The sequence below is a fragment of the Tenrec ecaudatus genome, chromosome 2, assembly GCF_050624435.1.
Source record: "Tenrec ecaudatus isolate mTenEca1 chromosome 2, mTenEca1.hap1, whole genome shotgun sequence".
NCBI lineage: Eukaryota > Metazoa > Chordata > Mammalia > Afrosoricida > Tenrecidae > Tenrec > Tenrec ecaudatus.
Window position 1 is genome coordinate 303,563,599 of NC_134531.1, and position 16,175 is coordinate 303,579,773.

General features: G+C 43.2%; 1 protein-coding gene across 9 annotated transcripts in view; it reads right to left on the reverse strand.

Annotated features, from left to right (window-relative positions):
* Window positions 1–16,175, reverse strand: part of LOC142439915 (transmembrane protein 45A-like) — a 125,634-nt gene that overhangs the window by 51,908 nt on the left and 57,551 nt on the right. The window contains exon 1 of one of the 9 annotated variants that reach the window (XM_075542625.1): window positions 11,339–11,472. The exons of the other annotated variants lie outside the window; for them this stretch is intronic. Coding sequence (XP_075398740.1) covers window positions 11,339–11,446 — 108 coding nt within the window. The 5' untranslated portion in view covers window positions 11,447–11,472. Of the gene's footprint in view, window positions 1–11,338; window positions 11,473–16,175 lie in introns of those variants that run through there. 9 annotated transcript variants of the gene reach the window in all.

Here is a 16,175-nt window from a genome sequence, read left to right on the forward strand (position 1 = left end):
GATGGGTCAGTCAGGGTGTGAGGTAGTACCGATGAAGGACACAGCTTTCCCCCAGATCCTGGGTGCTTCCTCCCCCCAACTACCATGATCCGAATTCTACCTTGCAGGACTGGATAGGGCAGAGGTTGTACACTGGTGCATATGGGAGCTGGAGGCACAGGGAATCCAGGTTGGATGCTACCTTCAGGACCGGGGGTGTGAGGGGCGATGCTGGAAGAGTGGAGGGTAAGTGGGTTGGAAAGGGGGAACTGATTATAATGATCCACATGTGACCTCCTCCCTGGCAGATGGACGGCAGAGAAGGGGAGGGGGAGGGAGACTCCGGATAGGGAAAGATATGACAAAATAACAATCTATAAATTATCAAGGGCTCGTGAGGGAGTGGGGAGCGGGGAGGGAGGGGAAAAAAAGAGGACCTGATGCAAAGGGCTTAAGTGGAGAGCAAATGCTTTGAAAATGATTAGGGCAAAGAATGTATGGATGTGCTTTATACAATTTATGTATGTATATGTATGGATTGTGATAAGAGTTGTATGAGCCCCTAATAAATGTAAAATGTAAAAAAAAAAAAAAGCTCCCAATAAAATGATTTTAAAAACAAAAGGGATTTACAGTCTTGAAAATTCTATAGGGCCATTCTACCTATAGGGTCACTATTAGTTGGAACCAACTCAACGGTAGTGAGTTTTTAAGGTCTGGGGAGGAATGGGGACCAAGTATGAAATGACAGAAGCCTGGAAGTAAAGTGAAAGAACAAAATGACCGTGTCAGCTGGCATTGCTGAAGCTCAGAGCACATAAATCCAATGCCCTGTATCGATTATTTCTCACCTGCAACTTCACACTGCCCATTGCTGAGCTCCTTGTACCCGCAAGACTACCAGTTGTTGAGCTGATTTAGACTCAAGGCCACCCCAAGTGTCTTCAGGTACAACTATGTTCCAGAATGTTTTCAAGGGTTTATTGTTTACAAATAGGGCACCAAGCCATTCTTCCAAGATGCCTTTAGGGTGACTCAAACCAATAATCTTTTGGCTAGGAACTGCATTAACTGGATTAACTGTCTATACCTCTCAGACATTCCCTGGGGCTACTCCATTTATTTCCCTGTATCCTAATTTCCCCCCTCAAAAATACTCTTTTCCCCAGCTGCCAATGCATGCATATTGTTTGATCTAGGTACTTTTCCCTCAGGCTAGCTTTGGCTGTGGGGTCTAGATTTGAGTTTCCAGTTGCATCAGTCTAAGTCACATAAAGCCTGACAACAACCCAGAATAATCACTGGGCCCTCGACTTGGTTGGCAGGAATAGTATGACTTCGGGGAGTAAGGAGGTCCTCTGTAACAGGACAAAGGCTGCCATGCCAGGGGAAATTTTTGGAAATTTTCTCACTTTTTTGAGAGGAAATTCCATTTTCTTTTAAATTAATGCCTCTAAGTTTTTCAGGAGGGGAGTGGTCATCCAGAGGTAGAATACTCTCTTCTTTTCCGGAGAAGACCCAGGATCGAGTCCTGGCCAATACACTTCAAGCACAGTCACTACCTGTCTGTCAGGGGAAGCATGTGGGTTGCTAAGGTGCTGAATAAGATTCAACAGAACTTCCAGACTACGGTGAACTAGAACAATGGCCTGGTGATCTACTTTTGAAAAGTAGATCAATGAAAAAGCCCCGAAGATCACAATTGCCCAATCCCATTGCACACAGGTTTCCATGACTCAGAAGGTAAGTCAATAGCAGTTAAAAAGTTGCCTCAGAACTCATAAAGCTTTTGGCTGCCCACTCCTTCCTTCCTTCCTCCAGGTGTCATCTATACGTGCAGCAGATGTTGACTAAAGATTTGTACTATGCCAGTACTGTTCTAGCCTTAGAGACATGACAGAGGAAAAGTCCCTGATCTCCTAAAGTGTACATGCTGGAGTGAAGAGACAGACAATCAGCAAGTACTTAGAACATTGCTGCTTCAAGCATGGCGCTTACTGCAGCAGCATCTGCATCGAAAGCAGCTTCTTAGGAACACAGAATCCTAGACCGCACCCTAGACCGACTGAATCAGAATCTACTCTTTAACTGGAACCCCAAGTGATTCATATACACATTAAAGTTTCAGACACACTAATCTGGAACAGCATTTTTTAACCTCAGCAATACTGATATTTTAGGTCAGGAAATACTTTGGTGTAATGGGGCTTCTTTATGGGACACCAATAGATCCCAGTGCCACCTAAACCAGTTGGGACTATCAAAAATGTTTAGAGATAATAATCTATGTTTGAGGGGGACAAGTTTAAGGTATTCTAGAAAATCCTTGAGCAAATGCCATTAACAAAATAGTTAATTTTTTCAAGCTTTCTCAGCAAGTATGGGGTGATAACAAAATTTAACCACACTCCAAACCAAACTTACAGCCATCAGGTCACTGCTGACTCACAGTAACCCTATAAAACACAGCAGATCTGACCCTGGTGAGTTTCTGAGATTGTAACCCTGTATGGGAGTAGAAAGGCCGGCCTTTCTCCTAGGAGCTGACTGGTTGTTTTGAACTGCTGGCCTGGTGGTTAGCAGCCTAATGCATAACTACTATGTCGCCAGGGCTCCCAACAAACTGTACAGTTAACTAGTATTTCAGAGCAAGTTTTTCTCAGTACTTTTTCCAGAAAGATAAAAATGTACATTCTTGCAATTAATAGAACCAAAAAGTACTTTGGAAAAATGAAGTTTGCAAAATTTCTACGTGAAAACTTTGCCATGCAAAATTGTTCACTTCTCAGTGAAATAGTGCTGCCAAGGTGGAAAGGGGACATGGCTATTTAATAGGACAACATGAGGTCATGGATTTGTGACTGATTGTGATCCGGGCCAATTATATTTGCCAAAATGAAATCACATAAAAGTGTGGAATACCTCTCATTTTGAAGCAGATGGTCCAGTGTGGGCATTACTGCACTACACCTGTCAATTCCAAGGTATAGGGACCCCATCGGACAGAGCAGGGCCGCCCTAATGGTTTTACAGGCCGTAATGTTTATGGAAACGGACGGCCACATCTTCCTACCATGGTGCAGCTGGTGGGTGCAAACTGTTTGTGGTTTTTTTTTCTTTGTTTTGTATGCTTTTCCCTATGGGGAACGTTATGTTTGGTGGACCTATGAAGACAATAACTGGATTAATAATTTCTCAGGGGCACAGAAGGGGCACTTGGGGTCATGGTGAGGAGTCAACAATGAGTAGAAAAATGAAGAAACTGTTCTGAAGCTGATTGTGGTGATTATTGCACAAGCCTTCTTAATATGATTTAACTATTCGTATGATATGCTAATTATATCACCAAAAATATTTTAGAAATAACAAAATTGGCGTGGGTAGGGAAGGTTGTGAGGGAAAAATATAAATAGATGGCAAAACAAACCTAAGCTAGAAATTAGTGGCTCCTAGTTTTAGCAAGTAAAGAAAGAAGCAACCTAATTTCAGCTAGTGATAGCGCTAGCCAGAGTAGTGCGATAGAGTTAAGATCCAGCCTGGGTTGGGAAAGTGGAAGGGCTGGGTTGAGCTGAGTTGAAGGTTTAGGGCTGGAGGAGGGATTGGGCCTTTGAAGTAGATGAGGCTGTCCACTGCAGGCACTTTGGGTGTGCCCTCCAGAACATTACTAAAGAGGTTCCATTTCGTGGGAGCAACAGCTGAACTTTGAGAGTGTGGCAAGTTTTTCTGGATGCCCAGTGGTAGAAATTTGGATTTAAAAAAGGTCACTGCCACAGTCAATGCCAACTCACAGGGAACCTACAGCCAAGATAGAACTGTCCCTTTGGGTTTTCAAAAGGATAACCCTTTCCAAGAGTAGGAAGGCCCATTTTTGTCCCTTGGAGTGGCTGCTTTGAACTGCTGACCTTGAAGATCACAGCCCAATGTCTAACCATGAGGCCACCGGGAGACCCCAAAAGTCTCTGGAGCCCTGAAAGACAATACTTCTCCTAGGACACCAAACACTGCTGTGATCGTTCCTCTCACAACTTATAAAGACGCATGAGCTTCCCCATGTAGAAGTCAATTCTGAAACGAGTTCCATGTGGAACTGCCCCACAGGGTTCCCAAAGCACTTAATCTTTACAGAAGCAGTTTTTCCCCATCTCTCTCCCAATAAGCAGCTGGTGAGGATGAACCTCTGACCTTTCGGGTAGCAGCCAAGGGCTAAACCACTGTGCCACTAAGTCTCCTTCTTTGTAAACCGACAGAAAGCGAGCAAAGTTCTTGCCAGGGGTGGGCACTATGGGAGGTTGTTTTCAAATGTCTCAAAGCTCTCCACCGAGATGCTCAATTCGGTGATTACTGAGACTTAAAGTGACCTCTGTGTGTCTGGAGGAGCAGAAGTTAGAGTTGGGGAGATACTCTAAGCAGTCTCTCCCATCCTGCCTGGTTATAACAAGTCTCAGAAGAGCTCACCCCAAGAGGCTCTGGGAAGGGGAGGTTAGGAGCACGCACAAGTCTCTTCACACTAGCCTGTGCAAAGACAGATTGGCATGAGCGATGAAGCCCTCAGAAAAGATCAAGGGCAGGCGTGCTGTGCAAACCAGGAACTGGTTCATTCTGTGGAGAATTTGCCTTTCTACCTCAGAATCTACATTTTAATAAGGTCACGGGTGATTTATATAGATCCTCCAAAGAATATGAAAGAATCATCTTGTTAAAACGCAGGTTTTCATTCCTTATACCTGGGAAGGCAGACCTGAAAGAGCCTGTTGGAAGACTTGATGCAAACACAAGACATGCTCACAAGGCTGCTCTTTTGGGCCTTTTTCTTTCCAAAGAGTTGCTTTGGTAATGTGCAGCTATCACTGAAGATTTTCCCATTTACCAAATCTTCCAAGGTCTTTGGTGATGAACACTCTGACAGCAGCCTCCATTCTATGATGCAAGGCAGTACTAAGGACGGGAGGAAATGCAGGAAGCAGAAAACCTCACGGACATTGAGTCACACTCTTTCCGACTACAATTCTCTTTCTTCGATATTGCGGGCGGGGGGCTGTAGGCTCAAATTATTAGGCTTCAAATACTATGAGCAGACTATTCCTTATTAAAATAGACTACCACTGAAAGTGAGATTAGCTAATAACCCTCCGGAAACAAGAATAAGATACTATTGTAGTAGCCAACCCCAATTAACCCCAATGTAACTATGATGTAGTAGTCATTATTAGACATAGCCATTTTAATAATGTAACCACATTGTATTAATTAGCCTGACCCAAGAATGGCCAATTTGCAAATCCTACAATTTCTCTTGTAACTGCTGTAACTGCTGAACTGTGCCATTTTCTTTTGAAACTGCTGATAAGCATCTAACCCCCTGCTCCAAGCTTCCCTTTCCTCCATACTGCGTGGTGCCCCTGCTTCCTATGCCTTGTTTGGTCCATATTATAAAACCTCCCACTTTAAGCACTCTGGGTCTTGAGAGAATTCGGCTCTAGCTGCCCCAAGACCACCAGCTAATAAAGGCTTCCTAACTTTAAAGTTAGGTTAATTGATCTTGTTCTGGCACAACATTTGAAGGTGCCAACAATATTTCTCCGCACAAAGGTGAGTCACCTCCATGCAACCCCCTCCCCCACCCTGACAGGGAGGGTTGCCTAGAGGAGGTGCCCCATAAAGAAGTTCCAGGGACCGGGAACTATATCCTCCCACCTCTGATGACCTCAAATGAGTCATCACCTGACTGATAAGTACAACAGGCCCTTGGATCTGAAGTCAGAGTGACTTCTGATGAGGAAACTTCCTGACAGTGATTTATAGAGGTAAGACATCACCTGAATCCTGTCCCAGTAGCCTCAGTGGGAGGAAACTTTAAACTCAGTGTGACTAGTCAGTGTGGTCGTGAGTGTATGCCGCTGCACACAGTCCTCTGTGGACAGACCTCAGCTACAGAGTCTGATTGGGGCCTCACCTCCTTCCATGGTGACTCTTTCTTTGGAAAGTGGACCTGGATCGGGGTTTATGTGGTTGTACCTGAGTGAATAAGCACCTGAAGTACCCAAGAGAGTCAGTGAGAGGTAGTCACCTGTTTGGTCTCCTTTGGGGAGGCTTCCTTCATCTGTCTAAGTGTCATTTTGGGAGGGATTTCCCCATGTTAGGACTCTGGGCCGGCTGCCTCCTTCTACATAGCATTTTAAAAGGACCCTTCATTTCTTGCTTGACAACTGACCTCATAGCTACAGCCCCTGATAGTTGGTCTCTTTCCCGAAAACTCCTGTGAGGTCTCTGTTATGTACTCATTGCTGCCTTCCTCCGTATGACCCAGTACCTCCCTTCTGTGTCACTGTCGATTCCAAGGTTTAGTCAGTTCCTCTTTCTTCTTTTCTGTAATCTTAAGTGATGCCCCTATTCATGTGTGGATTCTCTCGACACCCACTCTACTCTGGGGACTTTTCTTGCAAAGAACCTGCTCTGAATTGCCTGCTGACACAGTGAACTTTTACACCTTCTGGCTCCTTTTTCTCCTCTACCTCTACCTCTACTACCTCCTGTCTGGTCTACGTAAGAATGTTAGCAGGTTCCCCTTAGTGCTACAGAGAGAGTCTGCTTGCCAGTTCCCCTTTTCGTCTCAAAGGAATACTTTTGCAAAATGCTCAGCTCAAAAGTAAAGGCTGAACCTACTCTCGGTCATCTCAGCGTTTCCTCTAATTGTCCCCACCCCCAACACCACCACTACTTAGGCCCATCTCCCAGGCTTGATGTAGATTCTTCCAGCGCCTCTTGTCAAAATTTTTGAAGCAGTACCCAAATTTCCCTTTTTGGTCTGGCCATGAGATCCCCTACAGTAAACCTTTTTATTTTTTCCCACTTCCCTTCAAGCAAACTCAATTTTATTTCCTGTGCCTCTTTCTTTTACTCCAGTAAGGGGTGCTTCCCCTTCCCAGCCCCAAAATCCCCCTTAATAATCTCATTAAGAACTTCTACAAGGCTTTCACTACTGATTATGTGGTCAAGTTCTCCTCTGGAAGACTACGAACCCTCTGCAACCTTGAGTGGCCCACCTTCAAGGTTAGGTGACCCCTGGAGTGACCTTTTGACTCCTCTACCATTGCCCAGTTCTGGGTTGTGGTCACTGGAGACCCAGGTCATCCTGACCAGTGCCCATATATTGACCGATGGCTTGCCCTGGTAGAATCTCCTCTTCCATGGCTGACAACCTGTATGGCATCTGCACCTAAAACCCCAATTGAATTTTGCTTTCTGAAACCTCTCATCCTGCACCCAGACCCAAACCCAAACCTCTTGTCCTTCCTGATTTACCCTCTGAGGATTTTCTCCCGCCAGGCCAATTGCCCTCTTCCCATCAGCCTCTCCCTGCACCATCTACACCTCCCCGCCTCAGGTTTCCTCATCAACCGCACCAGCGCTCTCTCCTTGTGCTACTAGTATCACCCCAACCTTCCTCATCAGCTTCACCTGTGCCTTCTTTGACCTCCCTCCTCCAATCCCATCACCAGGCACCTGTATCTAAAGACCAACCAACCAGTTCCCTCCATGGTATTTCCCCCTCCAAGAAACTGGCCCTCCAAGATAGCACAGGTCACTCACATCTCATTGTGTTCCCCTTTCCACTACTGACTTATGTAACTGGAAACCGAGAACCAACCCATCCACTCCTGCCCCCATTTTCTGAAAAGCCGCGGGTCCTATGTCTTTCTTGGTAACTGCTTCTGCTCTCGCCATTCCACTTGGGATGACCGCCAGCAGAACTTCTCACCCCTTCCTTTCACTTCAGGAGAGTGTGAACGGGTCCAAGCAGAGGCCAAAAAGGCTGCCCTATCTACTTGGCCTAGGACAAAGGAAGGGAATCTTCACCCCCTTTCAGATATTCTTTCCTTATCATGACCAAATTGGGATCCAAATTCCCCAGGTGGGAGGCAGGAACAGGACACATACCACCGGTCTCTCCTAGATGACATTAAAGTTGCTGCTTGAAAACCTACAAACTTGAGTAAGCCCGCTGAGGTCATTCAGGAACCCACTGAGTCTCCTGGGCTCCTTCCTAAGATACCGCCATGAGGTATATCTCACTTTTACCCCTTGAGATCCCTGAGCTCCCGAAAATACATAGCTGTGAATTTAAGCCTTTATCACACAATCTTCCCTAGAGATCCCGGGGAGGGGGGAAGGGGAGGACAAAAAGCAAGGCTGCAGAAACTTGAAGATTTACAAGCATGAACACTGGCCAACTTCTAGAAATCACCCAAAAGGTTTTTAATAACCATGATCCAGAAAAGCAGAAGCAAGATGCCCTGGCAGCAAATAAAACAGTCGTGCATCAAGCAAGGATCCTGGTCACACCTTTCCAAGCCTCAGCCCTGCCCCACAAAGCAGTCAGCCAGATCCCACAAGAACTGAGAACTACAGACCGATATCCCTAATGAACATTGATGTAAAAATCCTTAACAAAACACTAGCCAACAGAATACCAAAGTATATAAAAGAAATAATTCACCATGACCAAGTGGGATTCATACCAGGGATGCAGGGATGGTTCAACATACAAAAGACCATTAGTATTATTCATCACATTGACATGAAAAACTATTAGAACCACATGATAATATCAATAGATGCAGAAAAAGCATTCAACAACATCCAACACCAATTCTTGTTTAAGACACTTGAGAAGATAGGAATGGAAGGAAAATTCCTCAAGACAATACAAGGTATATATGAAAAGCCAACAGCCAATGTTGTAGTCAATGGAGAAATGACTAACACAATCCTGCTGAAAAAAGGGGACCAGACAAGGATGCCCCTTGTCCCCACTCTTATTTAATATCGTGCTGGAGGTTTTAGCTAACAGCATAAGGCAAAGAAAAGACATCAAAGGTATTCATCTGGGGAAGGAAGAGGTGAAACTATCTTTATTTGCAGATGATATGATTTTTATATGGAATATTACAAAAGCTCCACAAGGGGCGTACGGGAAGCAATAGAGGAGTTTGGCAGAGTGGCAGGATATAAGATCAACAAACAGAAGTCCATCTGACTATTATACACATTGGATAAGACCACAGAAGAGGAGATCAAAAAGGTGGTACCCTTCACAATAACCAAATACAAATTGAAATATCTAGGGATGTACCTGATTAAAAGAAAAAAGATTTATATGGGGAAAGCTACAGAATACTATTACAAGAAACCAAGAGCAACCTCAACAAATGGAAGAATATCCCATGCTAGTGGATTGGAAGGCTTCATAGGGAAGGACACACACACAGAGGAGATACAAACTGACAAATTGGATATACTGAAGATAAAACACCTGTGTACAGTGAAAGAATTCACCAAGAGAGTAATAAGAAAGTCCACGGACTGGGAAAACATCTTTAGCAATGACACATCAGGTCAACAAAAAATCCTTGAACTAACTACAAGCTTTTCTTTCTTGTTGTTTTGTTTTTTGTCATTGGTTTGTTGTTTTGTTGTATATTGTTGCTTGGTTTTGCTCTGTCTTGTTTTTGTGTATGTTATTATCTCCACAGGTCTGTCTAAATAAGATAGGATGAACAATTTGGAGGGTAAAACAATGGGACCAACAGTTCCGGGGGACATGGGAGAGTGGGATGTGGGGGGAAAGGTAGTGGTGTTAATAAACGCAGGGACAAGGGAACAATAAATGACCCAAATCAGTGGTGAGGAGGGTGTGAGAGGCCTGGTAGGGTATGATTAAGGGTAATGTAACCAAGAGGAATTGCTGAAACCCTGGTGGCAATTGAGCATGATAGTGAGACAGGAGGAAAGTCAAAGGAAATAGAGGAAAGAGCTGGAAGGCAAAGGGCATTTATAGACGTCTAGATAAAGACATGTACATATGTAAATATATTTATATATTAGGATGGGGAAATAGATCTATGTGCATATATTTATAGGTTCAGTATTAAGGTAGCAGAAGGACATTGGGCTCCACTCAAGTACTCCCTCAATGCAAGAATACTTTCTTCTATTAAATTTGCATTCTATGATGTTCATCTTCTTGACTCAACTGCTGAAGACAAAGCAGGTGAATAAGCAAATGTGGTGAAGGAAGATGATGGTGACTGGCTATCAAAAGAGATAGTGTCTGTGGTCTTAAAGGCTTGAAGGTAAACAAGTGGCCATCTAGCTCAGAAGCAACAGAGCCCACAAGGAAGAAGCACACCAGCATGTGTGATCACGATGTGTCGAAGGGATCAGGTATCAGGCATCGTTAGACCAAAAAGTCTTACCATAGTGAATGAAGGTGGGAGTGCAGAGTGGAGACCCAAAGCCCATTTGTAGGACACTTACAGAAGGGTCTCAGGGAGGAGATGAGCCAGTCAGGGTGCAGTGTAGCAACGATAAAAAATACAACTTTCCTCTAGTTCCTAAATGCTTCTTTCCTCCCCACCCCCCACTATCACAATCCCAATTCTACCTTGCAAGTCTGGCTAGACCAGAGGATGTACACTGGTGCAGATAGGAGCTGGAAACACAAGGAGTCCAGGGTGGATGGTCCCTTCAGGACCAGTGGTGTGAGTGGCGACAATGGAAGGGTGGAGGGAGTGTGCTTCGGAAAGGGGGAATCAATTACAAGGATCTACATATGACCTCCTCCCTGGGGTTGGACAACAGGGAAGTGGGTGAAGGGAGATGTCGGACAGGGCAAGATATGACAAAATAATAATTTTTAAATTATCAATGGTTCATGAGAGAGTTGGGAGTGGGGAGGGAGGGGAAAAAATGAGGACCTGATGCCAGGGGCTTAAGTGAGGAGCAAATGTTTTGAGAATTATGAGGGCAATGAATGTACAAATGTACTTTATGCAATTGATGTATGCATGGATTGTGATAAGAGTTGTATGAGCCCCTAATAAAACAATTTAAAAAAAGAAATAAAACAAAAAAAAACGAACAAGCAAACAAAATACTAAATTAAAAAAAATTACAACACAACTGGGGAAATTTGAACATAGGATATTTTCTTAGATTCAGAGTTTTTCAGTAAAGATTTTTAAAGAGCTTTAATTTTTCAAAAAGATACATATTGAAATAAGATGAGAAAAATAATATGATTTGCATAAACTTCAAAATTACCAAGGGGAAAGATAAGTGACGAAGAACATAGACCTAACAAAATAGTCCATGAGATCATGATTGTTGAACCTAGATACATAAAATGTCATGAGAACACTGTACTACTCTATTTTTATCCACTTGATATTTTCCATGTTAAAAAGTTGAGAATGTTCGAGAGATGAAAATGCCCATTATTTTCTGCATAGTGTCCAATGTTAGAACATCAAATTGAAAATGAAATCCATTCTGAAACATCAGAAGCTGTTGAACTCACCGTTCCTCTTGCCTGCTCACTTGTTCCTTGACCCAAACTCTGAAAGCATTTCTTGAGCCCAAAGACCACAGCCGCTTCTGCGTCCACCTCACAAGCATACAGGTCCATGACAAAGTCCCGAAGGTAAATGAGAAACGTACCAAGGGCACCAAGAGGAATAAGTAACTGTCCCTGGACCACTACTGTCCCACTTGAGTATGTCCATGAAGAAAAGCAGAGCTCTCTGAGAAAGCTGCATGTCCGTGCCTGTAGCCTCTGAGAGAACAGGTCAGCAATCAGCGTTGGCAGCTGTGCTGCACCACCACCAATGCTGTCACCCGTGGCTTCTGCTTTGACACAGCTGCAGAAATATGGAGATAGGGGAGCAAATTTAGGGGAAATGTTAGAAGTGTAGGATGCCCAGAGTTAAATTTGATGAATATTGCAAATTCAGAGGTAACTGAGTCCCCTGTAATATGTGTGTGTTAAAACATACATAACACAAAATCTGCCATTTTCACCATTTTTAAGTATGCAATTAAGTATGGCAATTACCATATTTACCAATTACCAATTAAGTATGGCAATTACTATATTTAACATGTAGTATAATCATCAACATGTTTTGTTTTCAACACTTTATTTAATCATTCCCAACCATAACTCTATACCCAATAAACATAACTACCCATTCTCTCCTTCTCCCAGCGCTGGTAACTATTCATTTACTTTCTGGCAGTGTACATAGATACTTCACATGTGTGTGATCCTACAATACTTGAACTTTTGTGTCTGACACAAAATATCATTTTGTATGCACTTTTAAATGCAAAATCCACCCATGCTATAGTATGTATTAGAACCTCGTTCTTTCTTTTGATGTGGTAGGTTAAGTACTAGGCTTCTAACTGAAAGGTCGGTGGGCAACTGCCAAGTACACGGAGGGAGAAAGAGGAAGAAGATGGCTTCCAGCTGTACAATCTCAAGAAACCTATGGAGCAGGTTCTCTCTGTCCTACATAGTTGATAAGAGTCGGCTCTGACTCCCTGATGGGGAATACGGATATACTACATTCTGGCATAGTGGGATACACATTTGACTGCTGACCCAAAGGTCAGCACTTCAAATCTACCTGCCTACTAAAGCGTTCTTCCTCCCACAAACAGTTACAGTCTCAGAAACTGACAGGGACCATTCTACCCTCTCCAATGATGAGTCAGAATTGACGCCATGGCAGTGAGTTTGATTTGGGTCAGTGATCCATCGCTGGCCATTTACCTTATTTTCACCTTTTGGATATTAAAAATATTGTAATAAGTGCACACGTATATATATCACCGTACGTGTGTCTATTTAACTTGATACTGTCTGTTCTCTCATGTCCACAACAGGATTAGAATTACATTCTTTTTTTTTAAATTTTTTTATTTTAACAATTTATTGGGGCTGATACAATTCTTTTCACAGTTCATATATATACATACATCAGTTGTATAAAGCACATCTGTACAGTCTTTGCCCTAATCATTTTTTTCTCTTTTCTTCTTTTACATTTTATTAGGGACTCAAACAACTCTTACCACAATCCATACATATACATACATCAATTGTACAAAGCACATGCATACATTCCCTGCCCCAATCATTCTCAAGGCATTTGCTCTCCACTTAAGCCCCTTGCATCAGGTCCTCTTTTTTCCCCCCGCCTCCCTCCCCATTCCCCCCTCCCTCATATGCCCTTGGTAATTTATACCTCGTTATTTTGTCATATCTTGCCCTATCCGGAGTCTCCCTTCCCCCCTTCTCTTAGAATTACATTCTACATTCTATCTGGCAACCCATTAAAGATTTCCTGGAAATAAGGAACACGGCAACAACAAGGCTGACGTGTCTTAAGCACTGAAAAGCTACACGCAAAGAAAGAGGGTGGGGAGCATTTTCAGGGATATTTTATCTTCAAAGAATTAAAATCCATTTCATTTTCAGTGAGAGGATGCCAGGTTGGCTTGGTTGTGACCTCTGAATATTTCCAAATCTCTATCAAAACTCTGTATTTCAACACTTATCCCCAGGCTATTTCTTAGCTAATAGTGTTGCCTGCACTTCATTTAGATAATGAATATTTTGGTCTAAAATGTTGATGGTCCAATGAGGTGAGTTGAAGTTCCCAGAAGCTCTGGTAATCGTAAAAGGCCACTAGTGAGCTTAAAGGCATGTCTCTCTTTCTCAATGAACAGGTTCTAAAATCAGATGTGGGGATGGGGTTAGGGACAGTCCTAGAAACCCTGTTATTAAATAGGAGTATAATTAATATTTTAATAAAGTTATAAACACTGGTCAAGTATGGTTTCTCATGCCTATCCCTCCCGGCATTTTCATGATTCCCAGGCTTCCACAGCAATGGGTAAGAATCAGTGGCTCTTACCTTCTTCTAAAAATAGGGTTGGAGCAAGCCGAGTAAGAGACTACAGCCTTGAGACAAAAAGTAAAAAGGATTGCCATAAGGGTGACACATGTGATCAGACACCATATTAATATGGTTCCTCTCCACAAATTTAACAAATACAGATTAAGAACCTAGTGGAAGAACTCCAAACTCACTGCCATTGAGTCAATTTCGACTCATAGTGACCCTATGAGACAAATTCAAACTACCCTTGTTGGTTTCCAAGATTTCTTACAGGAGTAAAGAGCCTCCTCTTTCTCCCAAGGAGTGGTTTCGATCTGCTGACCTCATGGTGAGCAGCCCAATGCATAGTCTACTACACCACGAGGACTCAAGTTTGAATTTCGGGTGGCATTTTTGTTTCTTTTCCTGTAGTTTCAGGCTACAGGAATTTAGATGGGGAACTCTAAAAGGAACTCTGCCGGCACCGTGGATGAAACAATATGTTGCTAATCAAGAGGTCAGTGGTTCAAACCCACCAGGCACTTCTCAGAAAGATAAGGCAGTCAGCTTCTGTAAAGATGGCCAGCCTCAGAAACCCTATGGACCAATTCTGATGTATCATATAGGGTCACATGCTGCCGACATTTCGGTATTCATAAAGGAATTGTGGAAAACTTAATTTTATTGACTTTTAGTCATTCTTGCTTTACATATATGTATTGTACACCAGGCATTCTATTTTTCTCTTGTCAACTCCTAAATATTACATCTTCCAAGGAAATAACTAGAAAGGAAGTTGAAGTCTCCTTTTCAGTGATTCTTGATAACGGTGAGGCCCTAAATAGCACATATAATATTATCTACATTATATTTTGGAGCTTTAACTCTTTAAAATGCTGACATTCAAAGACAATATGAGATGTTTATGTCTTGATCAAACAAAAGGTTGAAAAATATTATACTACCCCCATGCCGCTCAGGAATCTAACTCAGTGCATGTGATTGCAAACATAAATACCAACCTCGACTCCAAGACTTCTACTTAAATCATCTTTGGTAGTTCCATCATTTCACATCAACTGTAAGATATAAATAGTGTAGGGGGGGGGATGATCCCTCCTTGTGGGCATGGCCTTCTCAGAAGGAGGGCCTGGGGAACTTCCCCTATATCTCTGCCTTCACCTTCCTGCTTACTGACGCTGAGAGTTGTTCAAGTCCAGCCATGATCCCACCAACTTCAGAACCACACAACTTTGTAAGCACTGGCCTGCAATCTGCCTGCATTCTGCATCATTGCATGTGGCATATGAGTCTGAAGAGGGAAATGGACTAGTATCAGACTTGTGGACTTGAGTTGGACTGGTCTGGGATGTTTCCTTGGTTTATAATTACTCCTTAATACAAAGCTCTTTCTTACACATATATCCCTCTCACTAGATTTGTTTCTCTAGTCAAACCAGCCTAACTCAGTTTTATAATCTAAAAACACAATCTGTCCTGCATAATTTAACTTCTTCAGTTGTAATCAGCCTATTACAATCCAAGTACTACATTTTATTTTAAAGATAAAACTTAACAAAACAAACAGAAGCTTTACTGTAAGAATAGCTTTGACAGGTTTGGGTCTTGTTTTGTTTTGTTATTTGGGGGGGGGGGGGTTCATGTTAAAAAGGGCCCATTGCAACCCCATACCAGCTACGTGGACAACTGCCTCTCCCCGCAGAAGAATTTACTTTAGAGGACAGCACTGAAACTACAGCTAGGGGAGAGGGACATGTCTGATTGGAGCACATGGGAACAAAAGAATGGGGAGGAAGAGAGACTGGAACACATCCTGGCCCACCAGGCCTGGAGGACAATATCTCCACTACGAACAGCCAATGCTCAGGGTGGACCATATAGCTGATCCCACTATGAGACACACCGTCCCTCACTGACCAAGGACCCTACAGGAGAAAACACTGGAGACTCAGTGTCAGGACTGGCCCGGACTGACCGGACGACACTGAGGCAAAACACTAAAGGTGTGCAGCAGAGCAACGGGGGAGCAGAGCAGGGAGCTCCCGAGGGAGTTCAAAGGATAGATTCTGGGGCCAGAGCGTGGCACCCCATCAGACTTGACTGGAGGACATGCCTAGAGGTCAAAAATCAGACCTCGATCCATTTACAGGGTTCTCTTTCTTTTTAAATTATTTCGTTTTCTTTTTTTTTTAATTAATTCATTCTTTTATGGGTCATTGTTTTCTTTTTGTTGTCACCATTGTGTTCTCATTCATCACCTTGTCTTGCTATACCTTGGTTTTTGGTGCATATTATTATCTCTGCAGATCTATCTAGAAAAGATAGGTTGGATGAACAATCTGGAGAAGAAAACAACGGGACCAACGGTTCCAGGGGGACATGGGAGAGGGGGAGGCAGGAGTAAGGAGGTGGTATTGACCAACCCAGGGACAGGGGAGCAACAAGTGA